Source organism: Cuculus canorus, chromosome 4 (assembly GCF_017976375.1).
Source record: "Cuculus canorus isolate bCucCan1 chromosome 4, bCucCan1.pri, whole genome shotgun sequence".
Classification (NCBI taxonomy): Eukaryota; Metazoa; Chordata; class Aves; order Cuculiformes; family Cuculidae; genus Cuculus; species Cuculus canorus.
In genome coordinates, this window is record NC_071404.1 from 54,550,675 (window position 1) to 54,571,569 (window position 20,895).

The 20,895-nt window shown below is 43.1% G+C and overlaps 1 protein-coding gene across 1 annotated transcript in view; it reads left to right on the forward strand.

Annotated features, from left to right (window-relative positions):
* TET2 (tet methylcytosine dioxygenase 2) overlaps positions 1–4,954 on the forward strand; it is a 74,564-nt gene extending 69,610 nt beyond the window's left edge. Inside the window, exon 10 of the mRNA XM_054064913.1 lies at positions 212–4,954. Within this exon, the coding sequence (XP_053920888.1) occupies positions 212–1,620 (1,409 nt within the window). The 3' untranslated portion in view covers positions 1,621–4,954. The remainder of the gene's footprint in view (positions 1–211) is intronic.
* Positions 4,955–20,895: the final 15,941 nt, after the last annotated feature.

The window sequence follows — 20,895 nt, forward strand, 5'->3', positions numbered from 1 at the left end:
ATAGCCTTAGTATTTATTCAGCTTCTTAAAAGCTGGTATTTGAGATACAAGAAAGGGAACCTCTGTTAGCATATCATATGATATGTTATTCTCAGAACTTTCATAGATGTGTATCATGAAAAGTCTATTAAGCATCTGGTTTGTATTGTTTGGTTTTTTAAAAAAAGCTTTGTTGTGTGTTTGGTTTGGTTTTTTTTTTTCACATCTGCAGATCTTCTCCGTCTTTCAGGACCAGCCACACAACAGCAGCAGCAGCAACATCCACAGCGCACTCCCCCTACCAACCCTCAGTCAAATCCTATTAACTCTTACTCGGGTTCAGGTTCTGCAAATCTCTATGTAAAGTTGCCTAATGCAGCTAATGCTTATCCAGGCTCTTCATACACTTCAGATCCTTATGGAGGGTCCAGTCCCATGAACCTCTATACAACTTCATCACAGCCTGCGGGGTCTTATTTGAATTCTTCCAGTCCCATGAACCCTTATTCAGGATCATTAAGTCAAAATAACCAATATCCGCCCTACCAATGCAATGGCAACATACCTATGGACAACTGCCCCTCTTACTTGAGCTCCTACCCTTCCCAGCATCAGCACATGGACTTGTATAATTGCCAGAGCCAAGACCATATGTCTAAACTAAGTTTACCACCCATTCAAACATTATACCAGCATAGGTTTGGGAATAACCAGAGTTTTGGTCCCAAGTACTTGAATTATGGAAACCAAAATATGCAGGTAGACTCCTTCAGTAATTGCACCATTAGACCAAATGTACACAATGTAGGGTCTTTTTCCTCTTTCTCCACCCATGAGGCCGATGGCCATTTCATGGAGGTTGCCTCAAGGTTAAAATCTAATCTGAGTAATCCAAACATGGATTATGCCTCCATGAGTAAAAGCAGTGAACATCATCACACGCAACCCCCTCCACAGTTAGCACACGACTACCATTCTGCTCCAAGCATGTTTAGTGGTCCTCCCAATTCACTGCATCTCCAAAATAAGGATAGTGAAATGATTTCACATGCAGTTAATGGTTTGTCTAACATGCTTCCAGGTCAAAACCATGATAGGACTACTCCCCAGGGTGGTTTAGATAAAACTGATGTGCTGAATCCAGAAAAAGCAGAGGATCCTGATGAAGTCTGGTCAGATAGTGAGCAGAACTTTCTGGATCCAGAAATTGGAGGAGTGGCAGTTGCTCCATCTCACGGGTCAATTCTCATAGAGTGTGCAAAACGTGAGCTCCACGCAACGACCCCCCTAAAAAACCCCAACAGGAACCATCCCACCAGAATATCCCTTGTCTTTTACCAGCACAAGAGTATGAATGAGCCAAAACACGGTCTGGCTCTGTGGGAGGCGAAGATGGCTGAGAAGGCAAGAGAGAAAGAAGAGGAATGTGAAAAGTACGGTCCAGACTACGTGCCTCAGAAATCTTACGGCAAAAAAGCAAAGCGGGAGCCTGCTGAGCCACACGAACCCTCAGAGCCAACGTACCTGCGCTTCATCAAGTCTCTTGCACAAAGGACACTGTCGGTCACCACAGACTCCACAGTAACTACATCTCCATATGCCTTTACACGGGTTACAGGGCCTTACAACCGATATATCTAACTTCACACCTTTGTTGGTTACCTCATTTGAAATAACACCTTGTCAGTAGGGTAGTTCTTTAGGTTTTGGGGAAGGCAAGGGTGGAGAAGGAAACAGTGTTTTTACAAAACTCATCAGTGGAAAAAAGCCTCAGCACACCAGCAAAAAGAGGTAATCTCACTAGCGCACTTCTTTTCCACTGATTTTTAAGTGGTCACAGATGGCACGTAGGAAACAAGACCAAAGTATCCTATGCAAAAAACAAAAACAAAACAAGAAAGTGTTTCGCGATTTACATTTGAAAACACTGGCTCCGTTACTGAAAGAGATAATCAGCAAATGGATTTTTTTTTTTTCCTTACAGTTTTGCACATCTGTGGCCACTTTTAATGTCATCAAGTTTGCGTAGTCATGGAACGGGAGCAAAAACAACCCTAAAAAAATAATACTGTAGTATTACAACTGCAGGAATCTTAAAATAACATCTGGTGCTGAATCTATGATGTACTGAAATACTGGAATTACGGCTTTTTAACATGCAGTTTTTACTGTAATCTTATTAGTCTCTTGATTTTATTTATCAAAGTAGATAAGTATAAAGCATAATGAATAGACAGCAAAACACTGAATTTGTTTGGATATTCTAAAACCATGGTGCTATCTAAGAGAATGGTGTCTTTATTTTAACAGTCAAACAGTTTATGCCTTTATAACAAAATGTCAATGATGTAGTCAAATGTTCTTCAACAACAGGGAGGACCTTTTCATTCATGTATGTATTGAATTTACCTGGTGTTAAAATAAGCTTACTTTTTAACATATGGGAATTACAGAGACCTCTGGATTTTGCTCATCCAGTCAAGTCCTAGAAAAGGACAATAAAGTATATAGAGAGATATTTTTTTTTAAATAGTGTTTCAAAAGCACTTTGTCTACCTAAGCTTGTCAACTTAAACAATGCTAAGGTACTAAGACATTAAAAAAAAAAAAAAAAAGAGTTTACTTTGATTTTAAAATGCAAAGATAATTTTTTTAAACTAAAAAAGCTTTTAAATACTTTTGTTTTAGCCATGCATCTGCTAGTGGGCTACATATCCATTTTTAATACAGTCAGTTATGGTAAAAATGGGGCTTACTGGATATAAGGGAATACTTTAGTACACAAAACACATGTTTTTCTGGTGCTCATCTCACACAGCTATACTGTAAACTGTTTTCTACAATTATTATGACAAGTTCATTGCTCAAATATGTACAGTTTTAAGGAAAGAATTTTATATTAACCACAGGTAATAATTAGCAGCATGCAACAGACAACAACTAGCTAGCTTGGGCTTCTGCTGTTTTTAAAGATCTGTATGCTCTTCAAATACCGAATGGCAGATCGCTTTTGTGTTGATAATTATGTACATTGTGGTGTAAGTCATTTCTCGGTGCAAGCGTCCTCTTTTCCAGGAAGATTGAGCAGACCGATGCCTACACAAGGTGAATGAAACAGGGTTAGTTCTGTGTGATTCCGTTGATAAAATAGAAAAATAAATAGGCAGCTGGCTTGCTGTGGTGGTTTTAAATCATTAATTTCTATTAAAAAAAAAAAAGCAGGAGAGTTGTATAGTAAATTAAATTGTAAACAAAACTTTTTTTAACGCAATGCTTTAGTATTTTAGTACTGTAAAAATATTAAATCTATATATATTTGGGGTTTGAGCTGAATTCACATCATGGTGCTACTCAGCCTGCTACAAATATATCATAATGTGAGCTAAAATACATTAAAAGGTTTGAGTGATGTTCCTACTTGTCATATACCTCAACACTAGTTTGGCAATAGGATATTGAACTGAGTGTGAAAGTTTATATATTGTATACCATCTTTTTCCCCCAATCGCCTTTGAAAAAAAAAAAAGAAACAAAAATAAAACAAAAAAAAAACCACTATAAATACTTGACATTTTAGCAAGTATAACTTGAACTTCAGCTTTTTTTTTACTTTTTGGTTCTAAAAATTCAGGGATATTTCAGCTCATGTTCTCCTATGCCAACGTGTCACCTGTGTGTATGTAAAGCTGTTGTAGGTTAAATATATTATTCTTGGGTTTTTTTGGTTTTGTTTTTTTTTTTTTTCAGGGATCGAATGCTTTTCTTTTGAATCCCTTCTCTAATTTTTCTTGTACATGTATTGATGTAACTAAAACTAATTTTGTAAATTCATTAGCTCTTTTTATTGTAATGAAAGTGTTTAAGAGATTTAGAATGTTTTGCCTGTTTCAAATGAATAAACAAAAAGAAAGTAGAATGCACTGAACTGATTAAAGGGAAAAACGTAAGGCAGGGGTTTGGCAAGTGACTGTTTGCTAGAGTTGTTCAAGTCACTCTCTAAACAAGGCTTCTTGGATACTGTAATGAATAAAGTAAGATGTAAAAAGGTACAGTCTGTACAAGGGCTTCCCTAAACGCGCAAACCTCCATGTCCCAGCTATATCTTGTGCAATATACTGTAAGATTAAGTTTGGTCGAAAGAAATTTTATTTCAGAGAATCACAACCTAACTCAAGTAAATCAAAGGAGGCCTTTGGGTTTAATGGTCAAATATTTATTAAGGCAATTTTGTTTTTTTAATTCTCGGTCTGTGACTTTACCCACTGCATTGAAACAAAAGTTTTGCCTTTATAAAAAAAAAAATAATTAATGATGGTTATATGTCAGATTAATTAAATCATTATGAATCTTCATCTTTGGGTGATTTTTGTTTTTTTAAATCCTCTATTATTCATGTAATCCACAGTAGATGTTCAGTTAACGTACCATGCACCGTCATTTGCCAAACTGCTGGCAGCAGGAGAGGAAGCTTAGTTGTTGAATCAGTTTTGTATTGTAAATACCCGAACTGTAATTTTTGGTGTACAGAACCCTGCCTCAGTTGGAACGAATGACAAAGCAGACATAAAATTGCTCGTATGGGGTTATCAGGTTGACTATAGCCATACTTGAAAATGCTTCTGAGTGGTGTCAACTTTACTTGAATGAATTTTTCATCTTGATTGACGCACAGTGGTATAAAGTTCACTTCTAAAGCTAGTGGTTAACTTGTGTAGGAAACTTTAGCAGTTTGACACTAAGGTAATGAACTTCTGTGTGCATTTTCTATGCTTATGTTCTACTTTATTTTTTTTTTAACTTTAGTTTCATTCATTTTCATGAAATGTTTGGTATGTCTATAAAAAGAATCCGAGGACGGTTATAAATACTGTAAGTATTGTAATGTAATGCAGGTTATTTGAAAGCTGTTTATTATTATATCATTCCTGATAACGCTGAGATGTGGGTGTTTTTAATAAAATTTATATTTATTTAATGCACTCTATGTCTGTCTTGCGGAAACTTGTCTTTCCCCATCTTTTATCAGCAAAACATGGTCCCTGGTGCCATCCACGGGTCAAGAGCCCCAAGGGAACTGGACAACAGTTAAAAGGCCAGGGAAACTGCTAGCCTGGGGAAATTAAATCTAAAACTGCCTTATAAAAAACAAGTTGCATATTTCAGCAGCTTCGAAATTGAACGCATGGACTGACATACGAGAACACAAACTTTCCAACCAGGCAGCTGCCCACACACTCACGGAAGTTAGCCCACCTCCAGCTTCCCCGACACGAGGGTAAACTAAACGCACAGCTTCAAACCAGGAGATCTAGGCATGCTTACTCCTCATTCTGCTCTGGCTCTTGCCTCCAGCAGGTTCAGGCAGTAGCAACCTCGCGAAGGCCACTGCTCAAAAAAAATCTGTGTTTACAATGAAGGAAGGAGGCATTTTTATGGGCAGGAAGAGCGTGTAGAACATCACTGCTGGTTTCCTACTGGTCTTTGTAGACACAGATGAGTACAGCATATGCACTGATGGCATTTCCTCACTGCACAAGTAGCAGCCACAAACGTACAGCTGGCAGAGGGGGAGCAGTGGGGAGATTCCAGGCATTCATTGGCTCGGTTTGGGTATTTATCTCTACCCGTTTCTGCATTTTTCAGTTGATTTCACATTATTCCCAGACAGTGGGATGGTCCATCAGAGAGTAGCTTTGCACCAGGGGAGGCTTAGACTGGATACTAGGGAAAATAACCATCATCACTGAAAGGGTTGTCAAGGATGGGAGCAGGGAAGCAGTGTAGTCGCCATCCCTGGAGGCTTTTAAAAGATGTATAGATGTGCTTAAGGGCATGGTATAGTGGTGGGCATGGCAGTGGTAGATTAATGGTTGGGCTCAATGAGCTTAAAGGTCCTTTCCAACTTCAACAATTCTATGAATTCTGTTTCTATAAAATTATAAAAGCCTAAAACCTCACATATCCTCTCAATCACACATAACCTAGAGAAAAGCAGAAGCAAGAAGGAATTGTGTTTGAATCAATACCAGGACACACACTCCTGCAGGCACCAGACAAAAGCTTGTTTTCATGGTCCCTTCTTTAACTTCAACGGATATCCTGAAATATTTTCTTCTGTGGGAAGAGACAGAAATTGCTTTCTTCACAGTCGCTAAATATTTCTGCAACAATTGGTAGTTTTCAGGCTTTCCTCTTTAAGACCCCAAGTTCGTTGCCAGCCCTGGGTACCCCATCCAGCAGCGCCAGGCACCTTGCAAAGCCTCCCTACTCGGTACATTCAGAGCTCAGTGTCCTGGGGAAGCAGTGATTTAAAACTCAATAAGTATGTAATGCTCGCCCCTGGCTCACAGTGCATTCCCAGATGGAATGCTGGGGCAGGCTAGCGCACTGCAGCAGTCAAGGGTTGCTTTTTAGTGTGCGCAGGTGCACTTTAATGCATTAGACAGCTGGAACCGACAGATGCACTCGCTTTAACAAAGGTCTGTCACCCCTTTAACCTTCCCCGGAAGAAAATCCTGCCACTAATGAACATTCCCACCAGCCGCCTTTTAACATAAACTGCTCTCTTTTCAGTGCACTTTGACAGATCTCACTTCAGAGGCGCTGCTAACATTGGCACAACTCGCTCCCAGTCAAAGCCTCTGGGAAGTCAAACCGTACGTGCAGACTGTGCTTCTCCCACAAACATAAGCTCTGCCCTTGTGTGTCTGAAGTTGCCTCAGGTGGCCCTGGTCAAGGCACCACTTACAGCACTACCCAACCCACAGGCTCCCAGCCCTAATAAATTAGTTATGACTGGGTGCCCACCTGAGCATCCAGCTCCCAGAAGCAGCTTCTGCCTCGCCTTTCCTCTTCTCTTACCCATCTGTTCTGTCTTTTTCTGCCTTTTGAAACCTCTCTGAGAGGACCATACACTTGTTTTGAGAGCAGAAAACCCTTGCACTGGGGTAAAACAGTAAGAAAGGAGGAGGAAAGGTCTGTTAAAGATCTACTGTTACCCTTTCTATTCTTTCCAATCAGTGGAGAAAACTGAGGCTTGAAGCTGTGGTCTTGACTCACACGTTGCAACACGAGGCGCTGGAGCCCAAATGCCAAGTTCACTGTAGCCACCACGCAGCAGAGCGGGGTGCCAGTCACCCCTGCTGAAGGGAAGGATCCCCTGGTGCAGGGCCACAGAGAAGGGAATTACATACCTCCTACAACAGGGTATAAAACCAAACCCAAAGCCTTTCAGTTTAGAAATCTCCTTACTCTTGACTTCGAAGGGTAGTGTTCCCTCCTGGTTTGGAGCCTGCACCTGCTCATCTCCGATGTGGGAGCAAGGCACCGCTCTTTCTCCCCCAGACCATTTTGCCATTAGTTCAGTGGTTTGAGTTCACACAACCTTGGCGTTCAGGTCCTCCTCAAGCACCATTTTACGGGATGTAAACGGCTTAAAATACTCCTGGGTATACACAGGCACATCGCATCACCCCTCTCCTTCCCATGTCATGTTAGAAAACATTTCAAATAATTACAGAAAAGAGGAGGGAGAGGGAGAGCCTCCTGCTCCACTTCCTTTTAAGATGGGGTTTAAGCCTCAGGGTAAAAACAGTGCCACTCTCTTGATTCATAATCCCAGCAGTAACACAGCGCTCGCTGCCGGAGGAGTCCAGGAGAGGGTTTGCAGGTTTTTTCTTTTATAATCCCAGCCAAGCTAATCAAGGTTCACCTATTTCTCCCACTCGGATTTGCTTCAACTAGCACATTAAATACTTTGTCTTCATAGTATTTTACACACAAGGAAAACCATCCTGGGGTAATCACATTTCCTTCTAATGTCATGGCAACACAGCTGTACACTCCTAAATCACAGCAGAAAAGCCAGCTCGGTGCCTGGCAGGAACATCTTGGGATGGTGGTTCAGCTTCCTTTCAGCTCCCACTGCATTAGCAACTGGAACCTCATTGGATTTTCAGGCGTAATCACCCTCCTCTTATTTTTCTGCTCCTGTTGTGATTATTTGTAAAAATGACAGCACCATTATCTTCTTGTATGTAAGCCTTCATACAGACCACTTTGGTAAAGAGATTTAGCTGGAGGGGATGGCTTAAAGCGCAGTCTGCTCTGAAAAGGCATGGGGAAAGTGGCATCCTGGGGCTCCCAGTCCACGCGTCAATTATTGTTGTAGCCAGCGTGCCTGATTTGGGGGGGGCGGGGAGCATTCTCTCCCATCTCTCCCTCCCCAAACAGATGCAACAGATCTCCTCTGACCAGTCCTTCTCCCCATCTGGGTAGGCCTGGCTCTGTTGACATTTGTACAGGCAGAAAGCTGGTCAGATGGCAGGAATCCAGCTCTAATTAATGGGAGCAAATGGTTTGCTATAAACAGAGGAAGGGTTGGCATGGGGGAGGCGACAGATGTCAAACAAGGGGAAAACATCTATTAGCTGTTCCCTCCTCCACCACCACCCCCAGCATATTTGTTTTGCATGACGGCCCTTCAGTTCAGGTTCTGGTTTAAAACATCCTGACTTTGCATATTGGAGCTGTATTTGAACCTTTGCAGCATCCGCAGAACCATCCTAAGGCAGAAGTGCAGGATACTGGAAGGGGCTATACACGGCAGAATTTAAAACCTCAGGCTTGCCTGCTCTTCAAGAATTTATACAATCTTATAATCCGTAACTCTGGCAAATCTCCCCTCTGTTTGTCTCTGCTGTTAACACTCTCCGTACCAGAAGTGAGTGTGCGTTTTATCGGAGGGCTGCAGTTTGCAGGCATTTATTCTCACAGCGTTTAAGATGACAGCGACTGCTCACTTGCACCAAAGCCCTGCAATGTGTCTGGCACAGCCTGCAAGCAAAAGCAGCGCATTTCCACCTTGAACCAGGATCCCAGGGCACCTTTAGGTGAGCTGAAGAAACTCCTCAGCTGAGCTGCTCCAGGGAAGACAGGGACCAAGGCCAACACACCTCACCAAGGACACCCTGAGCTCCTCCTGTCCAAAACGCCACACAACAAATGCTGTCTGGTTTAATGGCAGCACGGAGGAAACTCGTCTGGTTCCATACAATGACGCTGTGAGGAGATGGCAGGCAATGCCAGCCAAACCAAAGTGGTGCACAGACGAAAAGCGGGTCTGGCAGTTCCCACAGCACTTAAATTGCCAGGTGCAAGTCCCAAATGTGTAAGGCGATAAAACAAAGGTGAGCCCCTCACAGGACTACCAAGAGGACATCCGGAACGTTTTACATCTGCCAGCTTGGTAATGTTCCCAGCAGCAACACACTGGTGTTCTACAGACTAGCGACTCAGGATTCTTAGCTCCAGCACCGGGAGAGGCACAGCTTCCAGGTTAGCTCACACTGAGAGCCAGATGTGCTTTTGTCAAGGAAACCAGGTCAAGTGTAGCCACGAGGTTTCTGAGCTCCTGCAGCTGTGCCTGTTATAGGAAGAAAGCAACACTGCCTCCATCACCACTTTCACTACTGCAGCACAGCAGCAGCTGCTTCCTTGGGAAATGCAGGCAAGCAGCTTATACTTGGACCCCCCAAGAAAACCCACATTTTAAGTGTGACAGAAAGAAAACTTAAAGTCTGAAGAGGACCTGACGAGTTCCTGTGAATTCAAAAAGCATTGCCAGGAGCTCTCTTCATGCATTTGTAGAAAGGCACTATAAAACTACCCCAATACACAGCCGGGTAGAGATATCATCAGGTACAGCTGACATTTGAACAGCTGGGATCAGGAGCAGCTGTTTTCTTCCTAAGACAGTACCTTGCTGCCCGTTAATAGCTGTCAGTTACACAAGGCTGTTAAGATTTCTCTGTAGGCACATCTCCACAGCATAATTTATGGATTACTGGTCTAGAAAGCCACTGCCCTCTTTCAGGGTGGCTTGTGCTAATAAAAACAAACAGCAGAGATTTGCTGTATATTTGATGTCTGTCTGATTGCCTCTGGAGCATGGACTAAGCAGTCGGCAGGCGTTGTTTGATCCACGGAGGGCCCTGCTGCTAGCGAGTATTCCCAAACAGCTCCTGGTAAAGAGCAAACAAAGTTCTCGCTTGTTCAGTTAACTCTGATCAATCAATTACAGTTAAGAAGAGAGATTAGACATAGCACATGACCTCTTGCCACAGAGGCTGGAAAGAGATCTCGTGCCTGCCAGACATGCAGACATCTTCCAAAAACCCAGCTGGGTTCCTGTTAGGAAGCACAGTCACCGTTTTCAAATCACTGCCAGAAGAGATTCAAGCCTTCAGCGCAGGGGAGAGCATGAAAGCATCAGTCTATGGCTGTCCTCAAGGAAGGGGATTCCTCCTGCCGCTCAATCCAAATTATTCTAATGTATTTGCTGGGCCAGAGGGAGAGAACTACGCCTAAGGGGAAGCGTGACTTTGTAGTACGGGAATGGAAAGCTCTGCTGCCTGTTCTCATTTCTGCTTATGGATGTGATGTTAATATTAAGCAGCACATTAAAAGACAGTGCTCAGAGATAGCACTTGACCCTTGCCTTCCTCCTCATAGGCAAGCACCTTCCCCAGCGGGCTCTCTCCTTCCCCAGCTACGCTTTAAATGTTCCCAAACCAGAGGCGTGATGCTTGCCGGGAGCTCGGTTCCCCCGAGCAATGAGTCCGCTTTGATCAGAACTTAGGCAGAGGAACACTTCATTATAGGGTCAGGTCACGCTTCCCCATGAGCTACGGTGTGAGACTCTCATTCTGAGCAGTCCTGAGCAAGTGTGAAGGCAAAATGCAGCTGTTCATGGATGTCAGGGAGATGCACCACCTCCAGGGGCGAGTATTGACTGAACAGGGAATATACAGACTGCAGTTCTGGATTTCAACATCCAAACTCTACTTAGAATCTGCTTTAGGTACTCCAGCCTCTTATCTGGGATTCTCAGTCACGGGGCCTTTACAAAGCATCTGCTCCAAACCACACAAGAATGTTACAGCCATAAACACAATAACAATTTCAGTGCTCAAATGCTATGGGAAACAGCACCTCGACTACACATCTTTGAACTGGGAGAGCTCAACCACATCTTTTCTGATTATGTTAACTTTCTTCTTTCCTACTTTAAACTTCCACCCCTTCCGAGATAAGCCCTCTTATAACACTTGCTTTTTCCACATCTTTGCCTTAATAATACCTCCCCCTTTAGAGAGGTGTTCTGTCATCTGTAAAAAAAAAAAAAAAAAGAGGGGTGGGGGAAATAAATGAAAAAGATGGGTTTCTATCTCAAAGCAGGTATAGACAAGAATAGCTGCTCAGCATGCATGGAAAATTGTTTTACTAAATGTGGAAGGAAAAGCATTGATTCAATCTCATGGACACGAGAAGCCAAAATTGCTCAGAGTTGCTATTAGTGCTCTTGCTGCTGTGAAATCTGAAGGGAGTGGAACGGCCACTCGTTCAGAGGCCAACATAAAGGCAATGAAGGAAGCCAAAATAACTCTTCTGAATTTCCTCTCACTGCTCTATAATTGGGCACCCCAAGGTATTCTCTTCTCAGCCACAACGGTGAGCAGTCAAACCCATCACTGCATATACAGCAGGCAGCACAGAATTGACAGTTGGAGCAGCTTTTCTTTGATTTTTCATAATATGATCAATAAAATATTTTATTATGACCTATAAGATCCTATTTGCATCATCAAGAGATGGGAAAAAATACTATCATGTCTGGAAAAAAAATTAAAAAATAAGCTCCCCCGAGATGCAGATCTGCTGACTGCTTTTTTCCCAATAAAAACCCATACAAAATTATTTCTTTGCTGATTCTAATCATACCACGTCAAGTACTGGTGAGCTACAAGGGAAGAAGACAAAATCCACTGGTCACAATCAACTTTCAGCTAGAGTAGAACTACACAATTCAACAGCAATGCTTCTGGTTGTCTAGGACGGCAAATTCAATGTAAAAGGACTGGGTTGCAGCGCTACAGGCACGCTGTATGTCCTTGCTCAGAAATAACTACACAAAATCCTAAACAAAACAGCTCATCGTGCAAAACCTTTTCCAAGACATCTTCCATCGGGGTAAGGTAATCACAGGGGGAGGTACTTAAATGATCCTCCTTAACTCTATATACGCAGAAAGAATCACACATACACTTTGCCCCCCCCCCACTCTTATCACTATTGTTTAAGGGAAAGAATGAAGCAACATCTTGAAGTCTATGGAAAGTACACGGCCAAATACAAGCTCTTGGAGCCTTCCAAGATTTTCAGAGCGCACGACTTGAAACCTTTTAAAGCCACCTGATTATCGGAACAGCGAGAGGTACTTCAGCTTCTTTTTAACACCTCACATTAACCATCCAACACTCAGCCAGCACTTTGAAAAGTATTTGAGTGCACACCAACTGTAGATCAGACTACGTAAACATCTATTTCCACACTTATTAAAACAACTTTTTTGTTTGGTTTTTTTTTTCTTCCTCCAATTACAGATTTACGAAGGTAGACCTTGTTTATACAACTTTTGATTGCTCACGAAATAGTACATTGCAAAACCTGGAATACAAGTAGCACAAATTCTGGGAGATGGTTTGTGAAATGCGTGGTTTTCTCAGAAACTTGCTTACAAGGCTGAGCTCAAACCGTGAGAGCTATTTAAGACAGCGCTGCCATGACCTTCTTGCCCTTTCAAGATGCAAGAAACCCTCACAACAGCTGAGTTCTCCAAAGGTCCTTCCCTAAAGGCAATTGTGAAGTTTCAAAGCACTAAGATTACACTGGATATAGGACTCGTGGGAAGTTCAAGGCAAGCCAATGCAGCCATTCTGCAGAGCACTACGGAACAGCTGGGAAAGAGCAAGAAACGGCATAAAAGTGGGTGAACCACACTCACCCTTGCCTATTTGTCAGTAGTAGAACAACAGAGCAACTTTTGCAGAACTGCAGCCAGCCTCAACAGTTCTTACGCTAAGACACACACAAGCTATACTGAACAAGAAGCACCATCTTGTAACTGCTACCAAACAAAGCAAGACATGGACTGAGGATTTCTGGATGTATCATGTGATAGAGGAAAGATTGGCCTGAGGGAAAGAAAGAGAAAGCTCAGTTTCATTCAATTTCCTCCTTAAAGAAAAAAAAAAAAACACCAACCAGAAATAGTGAAAATCAGCATAATCCGGGCATAATACAGAAGTGGAGAGGAGAGAAGGACAGTCTGAGGAGGGAGATTGCAACACTTTCTTGCTGTGGGTGCGATTTTACAGTTGCCTGTTGCAATGCCGCAGGAAGTGAGGCCAGGATAAAGGATCAGTAACACAGCAAAGGTAATCTGCTGAGTGTCCAGTTTCCTTTTTATAACACAAGCCTCCATTTAACAGACTCCACAAGCTGGGACCTGACTGCAAACTGTGACCAGACAATAGTGCCTACAGAGCACACCCCTGGGAATGGAGAGGGAGGAGGTCAGGAGTAAAGTAAATCCACAGGAAAAGCAGGGAAATCAATCTGGGCAGCCAGAACACAGTTTTCAGAGCTGGCACCACATCCAGAATGGGAGTACCAAGATGTCAATAATGACTGCAAAAAGTCTCAATCTTCTTCAAGGCAACACAAGTTTCTGCAGTTTTCAAATTCCTCCAGGGATTTTAAGATTTGCTTCTCAGCATCCATTTGTCGTGTGCCGAAGGGACCTATCTGCTCAACACATTAGAGATGGAATTTAGTCAGCACCATTACCCAGGCTGTTATTCCCGACATTTCTGCATTGGTAACAAGACCTCTTCTTTCTACTATGAAATCACACTCTCCTCAACAGTCTCGGCACTTTAAACCTCTCCATACACTGACTACAACCCTGCAGGAGCCACAGCGCTCTTTCAGAGCTCTCCACTCTTCTACAAAGCTCAGCAGCCTGACTGACTCAACAGCATCAGCTGGCAGAGAAGTGGAGCGGGGGAGGGGAATTATGAGGATTATTAGGTGACCTCTATTTATCATTATGTTATCTCTGCTCACAGCAGATTATTCCAGTAAAATGTTTTGAACCTTGCTCTGTGTGTGCCTGTCCACTGCTCTCCACCAGTCCATGAAAAATCCTGCTTATGCCTTCATATTTTCCTGCTTTGGAGTGTTATTCCCACAACCACCTATACTAATTCCAGAAAATGAACAAAAAATCTTCTGCCGTGGACAGAAGCTCACACATTGCTCTGGAAGGGAACATCCTGCCAGGGTTTGCAGCCACTGAAAAACAGCTCTTGGTGCTTGCAACTCAGAGCATTTCCAGAAGATCAGAAATCATACCTATGGTCCCTCTTTATTCCTCTCCTTTCTCTCTTTTTTTTTAAGCCTCCCTACCACCCTTCTTAGGAAATCAAAAACCCAGTTACCATACCTACAGAAGTCAACATTATAAAGAAAACAGTCAGAATCTGTCAGGAAATTCGTAGCAGGGCTTTTGTCACAGAGTGGCAAGAAATGGCATCTAAATCAAGATGCTATGTAGAAGTCAAAATTCACTGATATACATTTTGACTCCTTCACCTCTTTCATTTTATGAGAAGCACAAAACTACGAACATTAAAGCCCCTCACTTTGGATACTTCCAAAGGAAAGTCAGTGAACAACAAATCAATCCGATCACTTCAAGTACTTTCCCATGGGAACCATACCCCAAGTGTGAGGTTTTACATTTGAGTTGAAGGAACCCTGAAAACAAGAAAGAACAGAGTTGGGGATGACTAATTCCCTTAGGCTGGAAAATGGCATAACAACTGGATCACTAATAAAAAGAAACTATATTTAGAAAGTCTAGAAAAAAGTAATACACTTTAAGGTAACAAGCAAACAGACGGTAAGGAAACCCCAGGAGGTAATGCCAGAACTTCCACACACATTAGAAAAAAAAAAGTCAGTCTCGCTCTTTTTCAATTTCTTTCACAAGAAGAAAACAGAGACATTTCTGTAACCAAAATAGACACCTTGTAAACGACCTGACTCACTCCGGATACAGTCAGCATGCAAGGGGGTTTTTTTGTTTGCTTGGTAAACTGTCAGTAAGTTGTCTAAACAGGTTAAGATCACCTCCTTCCTCCACCTGCTCTGTGCCAGCTTTGCTTACGCTGGGATTGTCACCATTCAAACGCGGACCTATTCAACCTCTGCTAATGAGCACTCCTAAGCCTCCACCCAGCACAACCGTGTTTTAGTTTGAATAGCTACGCTTCTAACAGTTTGCTCCTTATCAGCTGAACGGAGAGGTTTCATGCTGCAAAGTAAAGCTTGCAAGCTTCACAGGAAGAAAGCACAAGCTATGATTTCTTGCCGTAATGCACAGAAAGCATTAGCACATAAGTAAACAGAAAGAAAGGTCAGTAATAGCCAGTTGATAAACCAACTCACACTTCTTAGCTGGAACACAGACTCTAAAAATTAGTAAAAATCTAGCTGAAGTCTGAAACACTTCCAGATGCAGGCAGATTCTCATTTACTTACTATCTCAAATTTCCATGTTGTAACCTGGGATTAAGAGGCATCACTCATTGTGACAAGAGGTATTACCTGTTTTCTTGGGCCCCAAGCCACTAACCTAGTTTAAACATACAAGCTCTTGTGCTCAGCCAGATATTTACTTCCAAAATGTGTTAATTATTACACTAACAACACAATTCTACCGATGCTGTATTAAAAAAAATCTGACAATCGTTAGCTGTAAGAGCTAAATGAAGGAGCTGACTCCATATATCACAAAACTTTCCTATTTTCACCAACAACACCCACAAGCCTTTTACTTTCTCATGGTGTATCACAAGAGCCTTAATAACAGCCTCACATTCCTTCCTGTGCCACATCAAACCATAAGGCAGGACACACCCCGCACATCCAAGCCCATCCCTGGGTTTGCTTAAGGAACACCTGCAGGCGAGGAGCCAGGGACATGGGATTACAGACACCCTACTCCCTCCTTCCAGGTTATTTTATCACATGGAGCACAAAAAGAACACTGATAGTTACACCACAGGATCCAGCAGCACAACACAGTGCTTTTGCCATTTTTAATTGGATTTTTTTTCCATTTAATGATTTATTTATTAGAAGTCATATAGAGAAAACAAGCAAACCTGTCAGCTGCCCAGTACACCATTAACAGCAAGTATTTTCACGTTTCAGTGACTTCTTTCCTGGCAGGGCTGGTGGCTAACAGCAAGGAATTCAGCCTAAAGAAGGACTCCAGCAGCTCCACATGGAGCACTGCAGGATCTAACTGATCACCAGGCCTTGAGTGGTATTTGGGACTGCATTAACACAACTGCTGAGCCTACCCAAAGCCCAGGGACAATCGGGTACCTCCAGAGCAGGTGCCAGGGCAGACTAGTGGCACAGCCCAGGATCAATAGCAGAAGCTCCTACAGCCTTCCTGAGGCATTCAGGGGTTTATTAAGAAGCAGTGTCACTGGTTCATGACGCACATCCTCTGAGTAAAAGTAAGCATCTCTAGTCCTACTCTTAGAGAAGAAGTCGCTTCCTTCAAACCACAAGTAGTTTGGCATTTTAATTGAGTTGTGGTAGACTAGGCTTTAAACTCCTTTGTTCTGGAGAGGATCCAAATTTATAATTCTAGGCTCCCAAGAGAGCATCCTAACACTTAAGCTAATGGTATTGCAGTGCCTGAGCTCTCTCATCTCTTCCAGGGGGTGCTCATACCTTTATCATTCTCTGGAGAAGAGCATGAAACACTAGAGCCTCCCTCCCTCTCCACTTCAGACACAGACACTCAGACTACAACACTCTCAGGCTGAAAGACTAATTCAAAAGGATGATGAAGGCCATCCTTCTATTGAACGTTGCATTTCAACCCTGCTGGCAAGTCCCCAGGAACAGCTGCCATTTTATGAAAGGAATCACACTTCCACAGTACCAGACTCGTGATATCCGAGATGGCTGTAAAGAACAACAGCCTTGTTAAATCCTGTCAGTCCAGTTGCACTACAAGGAAAAGCAACACATACTCTGAGGTACAAACACGGTGGGAAGGGTGAGGGACAACAGATAGCTGTTAGTGCCTTCCAGCATTCACTAAAACTCCTTCAAGGTTTGAGCATCAAGATTTCTTCCCAGTTAAGCTACTCTGCGCTTTCAAAATACACCAGTAGTTTATCCACATCCTTTCAAAAGTAAGCCTTTAACCAGGCTGATTTGAGATCTCAGGAACATAACGTTGCATTCAAAACCCATTGAAGCCTTATGGAAACCAAACATACTAAACTGAACTCACCTTCTCAACTTGTTTCCCCCAAAGGCAGCTAGATTCTACCTTCAAAAGAGTCCTCCTCTCCTTGGCTTTTGTTTTGTAGCCTAAGCCAGAGCAGCTGGCCTTTGCAGGGTAGCCAGCCAGTGCACCCTGGCAGGGGAAAACCTACCTAGGCCTGCGGGGAGCTCAGCCCAGCTGTGGGCACTCTCAGCCAGCCCGAGTCAACAGAAAGCAGGTGAGCACATCACCAAAAAGCTGTAGTAGTGTCAAAACCCAGAGCAGTTTCATTTAGATGCTTTGCTCCTCAACACTGCCTGTGTTTTCTCCCTTCACGTTGCAGTTCTGTGCCCTTAAATGACTCTGTCTTATAGGTGTGCCGCTTTATCTTCAGAAAAAGTGGAAATGACAGGACCTGCTTTTTGCATTCCTCCCAGTTAATTGTATTTAACAGGGTGGGGGAAAAGGGAAGTCTCTCTGCTGATTTGGTTACTTTCTGTGTAATGCTGTAATTCAACTCTTCCCTGACACTACAGAACCCGGCCATCCCTTGCTCAACGGCAAACTCTCATTCCTCCAGTCCAGACGCTTTCTGTGGCTCCACAGCAGACTGTTTGAGATTTCTGTCTAGGACACAGAAGCATAATTATACTAATTATGAGAGAGAAAAGATAATAGATACAGTTGTCCTTTTCCCTAATCACCTCTAGGTCAAAGCTTTACCTACAGCTAACAAGGAAATAATCTATTAATGAGCCCACATCAGGAACCAGCATAGTCACAGCAGTGCAAACACAGAAAGACATAATTTGCAACAAATGGGTTAGAGCTACATTTTAAAAAGTGGCAGATTCTTGGGTTTATTTAACTACAGACATTATTATCTTGAAACTACATTTGCCTCCATCCTTGGTCTTAGCTTAGAAATAAAGAAGGCATTCATCCAAAGCGATGAATGTGATACACTGGAACTTCTGAGTCCAGGGCTATCAGTTGTAAATGGGCTGTAAGTTCAGGGCTACTAGAATAAATGCTGAAGGTGCAGAACAACCTTCAAAAATGCCAATGCATTGCAGCAGCCATTTGGAAAGGCGCTTTTCTCTTATTTCTCCTGCTGATCATGCTGCTTGTTCAAGAGAAGGATGCCACTCATTCTTGAATTACACTAATGCATAGACAACCAGGACTCTGGGCATTTGACAACCCCAGGCAGCTTAGAGCGTTCTCAAGAAACTGAACTGTTTTTTTCTTCTACAGATATTTCATAACATATTTTTGCATATGTGTGGGACACAGCAATTGATAGGTTCACAGAAATACCAGTGCAGGCTTTGCATATGCTACAGTTGGGTTGGGATTTTTTGGTAACTACTAGTAGATATCGCAGCAGAATTAAAACAAGATGCAAGGAACTGATTTTCAGTGCCATGCCATCTATGTTTCCAAGTGCAAAGTGATGCGAGTGTTATAAGCTCTCCTGGCTTCCCCATCACTGTGACTGATAAGCTTTATCAGGGTAGTGGGCTGGAAGTAAGCCTGCTTTTACATTTGCTTTTTTTCAAGAAAGAAACCCTTGTGCAGATGCAAATCATGACTGACATGTGCTCTGACAGCAGCCTGCAGCGCAGGTGGGACACAAGGTCTGGCTTTATGTTAGCTCCTCATTCTGTTTCAACTGTCAAATTTGTGTTACTATTGGGGGGTGAGTTTAATGCATATTTAACATGCAGGCTGCTGGGAAGAGGGTTTGGGAAGGAAGTACTACCAAATGCTACTTTTTCTCAGCACAAACACATGGTATTCTTCAAGACTATTGCGGTGTTAATGCCCGTAAGGAGCAAACAATTTGTGGACCTAGGTTTTAGGCACAGCAGTGCTACACAAAGCACTTGACTATTTTAGTCTTTAGATTTTGCAGCAGAAAAAACAGTTGTGATTCAAGCAAGTAGGCTCCCCATGCAACGTACAGGAAAGGGTTTGATGCTTCAGACCGTGATCCATGTGAAACAGCTCACTGCACGATAAGTCAGTTCAGCCAGCACTGGGGAGCACTGAGAGAGGTGCTCCTCAAACTCATACATTCTGGGGGCTCTGGCTCTTCACGCAGGGCAACAGGAGCCTTCTTTTCATTTGCAATTCTGCACATTGAGCTCTGCCCTGCCTACCCCTTTGCTCTCATGAGGAAGGGCAACGTCTTTACTACACAGCATGGCCAGAGGAAGCAGCAGTTTCCCTGCCCTTCCTTAGCCGTTAGAGCACTTATTCAGGATGTGGGAATTAAACATAGCTCCCTGTCTACTTGCTAGGACTCAGATCCTTCTGTTCAGCTTCGCAGGGGCTAAATTTCCTCAGAAATTGGCGGCCTTGAACATTCTAACCTCAGAGCCATCTTGTAAAGAGACCGCTTTGAAAGCTGCCCAAATTGAGCACCGCAGGGAGAGCAGCCTGCCTGTGACTCAGGTGAGACAGATGTGCCACGCCACTTAGCCTTGAAGAAAAGGCAGGTGTTTCTGAGAATGGCAATAGCTGCACTGTCTCTGTCTAAGGATCTGAGTGTGGAAAACCAGGATTGAGTAATTTCCAAGTTTGAGTAATTTTCCAAGATGATGAGCTGGCTGTGACAGGAGGTGTATTAGTCCTTCCTGCAGATGAGCGCCTGCAACACCAGTGCTCCAAATCAGTGGTAGGAGAGATCATAGAATCACATGATCACCAGGTTGGAAAAGACCTCTGAAATCATCAACTCCAACCATACATATCTGCCACTAAACCATATCCTTAAGTACCTTTTCTACCCCAGGGATGGTGACTCAACCCCCTCCCTGGGCAGCCTGTGCCAGTGCCCAATGACCCTTTCCGTGAAAAATTTTTTCCTAATGTCCAATCTGAACCTCCCCTGGCGCAGCTTGAGGCCATTCCCCCTTGTCCTGTCCCCTGTCACTTGGGAGAAGAGAGCAGCACCCACCTCTCTACAATCTCCTTTCAGGTAGCTGTAGAGAGCAATAAGGTCTCCCCTCAGCCTCCTCTTCTCAAGGCTAAACAACCTCAGTTCCCTCAGCTGCTCCTCGTAAGACTTTTTCCCCAGCCCCTTCACCAGTTTTGTTGCTCTTCTCTGGACACACTCCAGAACCTAAATATCCTTCTTGCAGTGAGGGGCCTAGAATTGAACACAGATGGCATCTCTTGTCTCCAATAATAAGACCCACCAGAACCGAGCCCAAGCGTGATGCTTCCCAACAACCACGAAATAAATGAATCAAAGAACTATCTGCCCCTTCAGGGAATTAAAAAATATCCAAGGCTATGCTTTTTGCCCTGTTACTTACAAAAACTTCCCAACAAGAACTGAGGCTAAGACTCTGTGCATCTGCTGTTTTTATTTGCTTATTTCCTCCCACTTTGTCGATCTGCTGACATAAGTGAGAGGACACACCTGGTACAGTTTGAATGCTTTACTTTCCATCCTCACTGGGATAATATTCCACATTTTATGTCTGGCCAGGATTCCAGGATCATAGCCTGGGAACCACTTATATAACAAAGGTTCTTCAGATACCACCATCCTTTTTTAAAAAAACATGTCATTTCCAAAGATAACAAGGAACAGCTATCCAAAGCCAGGCAAGGCAGTATGCCCTGTCTTACATTAAGAGAAATCCGACAATCTCACGTCAAAGACAGAGGTCATAGCAGTTTTGTTCAGGATCGTTGTCAAG